The sequence below is a fragment of the Myotis brandtii genome, unplaced genomic scaffold (assembly GCF_000412655.1).
Source record: "Myotis brandtii unplaced genomic scaffold, ASM41265v1 scaffold3725, whole genome shotgun sequence".
In the NCBI taxonomy this organism is placed as follows: Eukaryota; Metazoa; Chordata; class Mammalia; order Chiroptera; family Vespertilionidae; genus Myotis; species Myotis brandtii.
The window spans coordinates 23,798-29,184 of record NW_005364323.1 but is presented as its reverse complement, the minus strand read 5'-3'; the positions used below and the strand labels follow the sequence as shown (position 1 = coordinate 29,184).

The 5,387-nt window shown below is 39.0% G+C and overlaps 1 protein-coding gene across 1 annotated transcript in view; it reads right to left on the bottom strand.

The window, feature by feature from the left end:
- LOC106727121 (maestro heat-like repeat-containing protein family member 1) overlaps positions 1-5,220 on the bottom strand; it is a gene marked incomplete at its 3' end in the record, with an annotated part of 36,774 nt that extends 31,554 nt beyond the window's left edge. Inside the window, exon 1 of the mRNA XM_014544604.1 lies at positions 5,079-5,220. Within this exon, the coding sequence (XP_014400090.1) occupies positions 5,079-5,195 (117 nt within the window). The remainder of the gene's footprint in view (positions 1-5,078) is intronic.
- Positions 5,221-5,387: the final 167 nt, after the last annotated feature.

Sequence of the window (5,387 nt, the reverse complement as noted above, 5' to 3'; positions counted from 1 at the left end):
GCTGCCCACGAAGGTGGAAAGTGAAGTGGGGAGACATGTGGGGAGTGAGCGAGGTTCCCTGTCTGGGGGTTCCAAATCTGCCTTTGGTTTCTTTCACCGCTGACTAGAGATATACAGGGTGTCCCCCCAAAATGTATACACACTTTGAATACCTACTAATTCCAATGGTTTTAAGCATAAGAAAGAAACAACAATGGAGCTGTTATTGGTTAAAAGTGTGGGCACAAACAGGCAGTTGGACATTCCCTGAGGGGTCTCAGTTTGGAGAGGGTGCAGGCCAGAATGAGGGGCCCCTTTCCCCCCTACCCCAGTGCACGAATTTTGTGCACCGGGCTACTAGTACTCAATAAAATAGGAATAGAAGCAAAGTACCTCAACATAATAAAGGCCATCTATGATAAATCCTCAGCTAATATCATACTCAGTGGTGAAAAACTGAAACTTTTCCTCTAAGAACAGGAACAAAGCAAAGATGTCCACTCTCACCACTCTTATTCAACATAATGCTAGAAATCCTGACCAGAGTAATAAGGCAAGAGAAAGAAATAAAAGACATCCAAATAGGGAAGGAAGAAATAAAACTATCACTTTTTGTAGATGACATTTTTCTGTATATAGAAAACACTAAAGACTCCACCAAAAAAACAAAACTATTAGAAACAATAAACTAATACAGTAAAGTTACAGGATACAAAAATCAATGTGCAAAAATTTATTGCCTTCCTGTATACTAACAACAAAACTTCAGAAAAAGAAATGAAAATAAAATATAATTCCTTTTGCAACTGCAACCAAAAGAATAAAATACCTAGGAAGAAACTTAACAAAGAACGTGGAAGACCTGTATACTGAAAATTATAAAGGAATATTAAAAGAGATTGAAAAAGACACAACAAAATAGAAAAATATTCCATGTTCATTGATTGGAGGAATTAAAATAGTTAAAACGGCCATATTACCCAAAGCAATATACAGATTCCAATGTCATTTTTTAAAGAAATAGAATGAGAAATCATCAGATTTGTATGGAACCACAAAAGACCCCAAATAGCCAAGGCAATACTGAGAAAAAAGAATGAAGTTGGAGTTATCACGCTACCTGACTTCAAATTATACTACAGAGCTATGGTCATCAGAATAGCATGGTACTGGCAGAGAAACAGACACACAGATCAATAGAACAGAATAGAGAGCCAGGCTATAAAATCACATGTGTATGGACAGATAATTCTCGACAAAGGAGCCAGAAACACACAATAGAGTTAAGATAGTCTCTTCAATAAATACTTCTTAGGAAGTATTGCCTCTTCTTCAAAAGTGCTGGGAAAATTGCAAAGCCACATGTAAATGAATGAAAGTGGGTTACAGTTTGGTCCCACGTACAAAAATGAATTCAACCTGGATCAAAAGGGGTGGGGAGAGAAGAGGGATCTAATATATGGTGACATGAGAAGATCTGACTTGGCAGTGAGAACACATGGAGCAATATACAGATCTTGTAGTACTGAAACCCACACCTGAAACCTCCATGTTCATGCTAACTAATGTCACTCCAATAAATTTAATTTTAAAAAAAATCATTTTTTCTTTTCCACTGGTTTTGAGAAATTTGATTGTGACATGATTTGGAGTAGTTTTTTTTATTTCTTGTGTTGGGTTCATTGACTATGTTGGATCTGTAGGTTTATACTATTCTTCAGATTTGGGAATTGTTCAACCACTATTTCTTCAAATACATTTTCTGTCTCTTCCTTTATGAGGGGACTCATATTGCACATAAATTAGGCTGCTTAAAGTTGTTGCATGCCTCACTGATGCTTTTTTTTTCTAATTTATTGTTTTATTGATTTTAGAAAGGGAGAGGGAGAGAGAGATAGAAACATCAATATTGAGAGAGAATCATTGATTGGCAGGCTCCTGCATGCCCCCCACTGGGGTTCAAGCCTACAACCTGCTCATATGCCCTGACCCAGAATCAAACCGTGACCTCCTGCCTCATAGGTTGACGCTCAACCACTGAGCCACTATGGCCAGGCTGATGCTTTCTTCTTTATTTATTTTTTCATTTGTTCTGTTTCATTTTGTGTATTTTCTATTGCTGTCTTCAGTTAACCAGGCTTTTCTTTTGCAATATCTAATCTGTCCTTAATACTTTCAGCGTTTTTCATCAGAGATATTCTAGTCTTTAACTCTAGAAGTTCAATTTGGGTCCTTTTAAAATATATTTTCCTGGTTTTTACTTATTTACTTAATCTTTCTACTAGTTTTTAATCTAGCTGAACCAGTTACAATATCAGTTTTAATGTCCTTGTCTGCTACTTCTAACATCTGTGTGAGTTCTGGGTCAGTTTTTTATTTATTTTTCTCATTATAATAGGCCATATTGTCCTACTTCTAAGCATGCTTGGTGATTTTTTTAAAAAAATTAATGTGACTCATTGTAAACTTACCTTATTGGGTATTGGACATTTTAGTATTCCTATAAATATTCTTGAGTTTTCCCTGGAACACAGTTAAAGTTACTTGAAAATAATTTGATCCTTTTGGGTCTTGCTTTTTAAAAATTAGTTAGACAGGACCAGAAAATCATTCAGCCTACCATTAATTTTGTTCCCCAACCCACCTATCTACCTAATGCTCTATGAATTATGAGTATTTAAGGCTATTTGGTGGGAACAGGTATAATTCTTGGCCCTGTGTGAGTTCTGGCTACTGTTCTTTCAGGTTTGGGGGTTTTCCTCACCTGGAACCATTTTCTCACACACATGACTATTTAGTTACTCCACCCTGTAAACTCTAGCTATGCTGGTCTCCCTGGTCTCTCAGTGCTATCTTCTCAACTCAGAAAGTCCATCAACTCTTCCTGGGGTTTCTTTTCCTCTGCCACTGACTGGAAATTTTCTCAAGGAAGTAAATAGGGGCAATAATAGAGCTGATGCCTTGTCTTCCCTGCCTCTCAGGGACACTGTTCTTAGTTGCCTGCTGTTCAATAGTTTGAGAACCATTATTTCATATATATTGCGTAGTGTTTCACTTGTTTCCGAGAAGAAAGTAATTCTGGCCTCAGTTACTCCATCTCTGCCAGAGCAGAAATCCCTCCACTGGATTTTAAATATTTAACATTTCTTCTCCTTTGGTTTGCCAATGGACCCCCAAATTAGGCCAGCCTCCCTAAGTAGAGCTGGCTAGTGCTAGTTAATGTCCAAACAAATTACACTACAGACTGACAAATATCTCGATTCTTAATCACTATCCCAAGGAGTGATAGAGATGGAGAGAGAAGGAGGAAGTAGCCAAAACATTTCCACTGTCCGCAAAATGTAGGGTACAATCTCTACCTGCACAATCTGCAGACTAGCGGGTAGGTTACAAATTTCATCCTCTAACTGGCTAATTGACTACACAGAGCAAACCTCTGCTCCAGGTTCATAGACCTTACCTTAGGCAACATGCAGACACATGACAGGAGGGTAAGTACTAGTAAATAAGAGACTGGCTGCTCCACTAAAGGAGAAAGCTCAGAGCACATACATGAGGAAGGTCAAATCTTCATACACCAAGGAAAGTGCATGTGAGGTGGTAGTGCAATGGTAGACCACAAATGGTGATCCCTAAAAACTTGATGCTAATGGGGGTTGCACTGAAAAGAAAAAATATCTCCTCTTGGAAATTTACAAGTGCATACTAACATGTTGAGCAACCATGAAAAATGTGCCTCTCAGATGCCTATTCTGGAGGGCATAATTGAACATCTCCAACTTCTTTATTTTAAAATCCATCACTGTTTAAAAGTGAGGCTAGATTCCCAAAGGTTTCTTCCAGCCAATGACTGAGTATGGCAGGTCCACTAAAGCAGGCCTACATATGCAAGATGTAGGACTTTTCTGTCCTACGTATGCAAGATGTAGGACATTGGCTTGATGACTCGGTTGGCATTGACTCCCTGTTGGCATTGAACTTTCTTAGAACTACACTCTAATGTAAAACTTTCCTTTCTTCTTCCCTTCTCCCCCTTCTTCCCTCCTTCCCCTTCTCCTTATCAATGGTCAGAACTACTACTCAGTCTGATGGCTCTCCCAGCCTCCTCTGGCTCCTTCCCTGTTTTCTCCTCACAGGTGTTCCTCCAATAACTCTCTTGCACCTCAAGTCCAGGTTGGTGTCTGCTTCTTAGAGGACCAGACTAACCCACATATTGAAGACTCAGAGAAGTCCTACAGGTAAGAAATTTGTTTAATTTTAAACTCAACATTTCTCACCCAGTTTACTAAATAACACGCCTTCTTTTTGTGGAATACTCATTAGAAGTTGGAGGAACTCGGTATGAGAAATGCCATTGAATTAGAAGGAAAACTGAAACAACAATCAGAAAATTTGTGTTCTGGTTCTTGAAACTCTGTTCATAAAAATACCTAATATGTGTATAACATTTCTATCACAGGCATAATTCTGAAATGGCCCTTAAAATCCCAGGTCCCTGGTGTACAAACACCTTCTCCTGGTTTTTCACACAAGCACTAATCTGGGTGTTGATTTGAAAGGATTTTGCATATATAAGTAAGGTCCCACACCAGCTGACTTTGAAATAGGAAGGTATTCCAGGTAGGCTTGATCTAATTATCCAGTGGTTCTCAACCTATGGGTCGCAACCCCTTTGGCGGCCGGATGACCCTTTCACAGGGGTCGCCTAAGACCCTCCTGCATATCAGATATTTACATTACGATTCATAACAGTAGCAACATTACACTTATGAAGTAACAACGAAAATAATTTTATGGTTGGGTCACAACATGACGAACTCTATTTAAAGGGCCAGAAGGTTGAGAACCACTGATCTAATCTCATAGGCCCTTTAAAGCTGGGTCTAAAGGTCAGAGACAAGGAAGTCAGAGAGTTTCAAAGCATGAGGTGAATTCAACAAATGGACATGGCTGAGTTACAGTAAAACATTCCTTACAAAAATAAGCTTCAGAATGGATTTGACCTATGGGCCAAGCTTTGCCCACTCCAGCATTAACTACTCAATAAACATGAAATACATAAATGAGTCAAATTTCCCTCTCACGCACAACCCAATCACCTGGGAAATGTAGAAAGGTGTCACTTTCGTGGACATCAAAATCATTAACCATCGTGTTAACCGGTTCACTTGGTTCTTGAGTTTGGATGGTGGCATAAGGAAGAAAAGGTGGCCCATTATCTGCAGAACCTGCTCTGTCACCTGTGCCTACGGAGATATACAAACTTGCATCAGCAATAGGATGAAGGAAGACAAACCCTCAGGGGTTGTGCTTTATTCATCTTTGTATGACCAGGGCCTAGCATCATGCCTGGCAAATGAGACTAATCAATAAATGTAAGTTGCACACTTAACAAATAAGTGAATGGA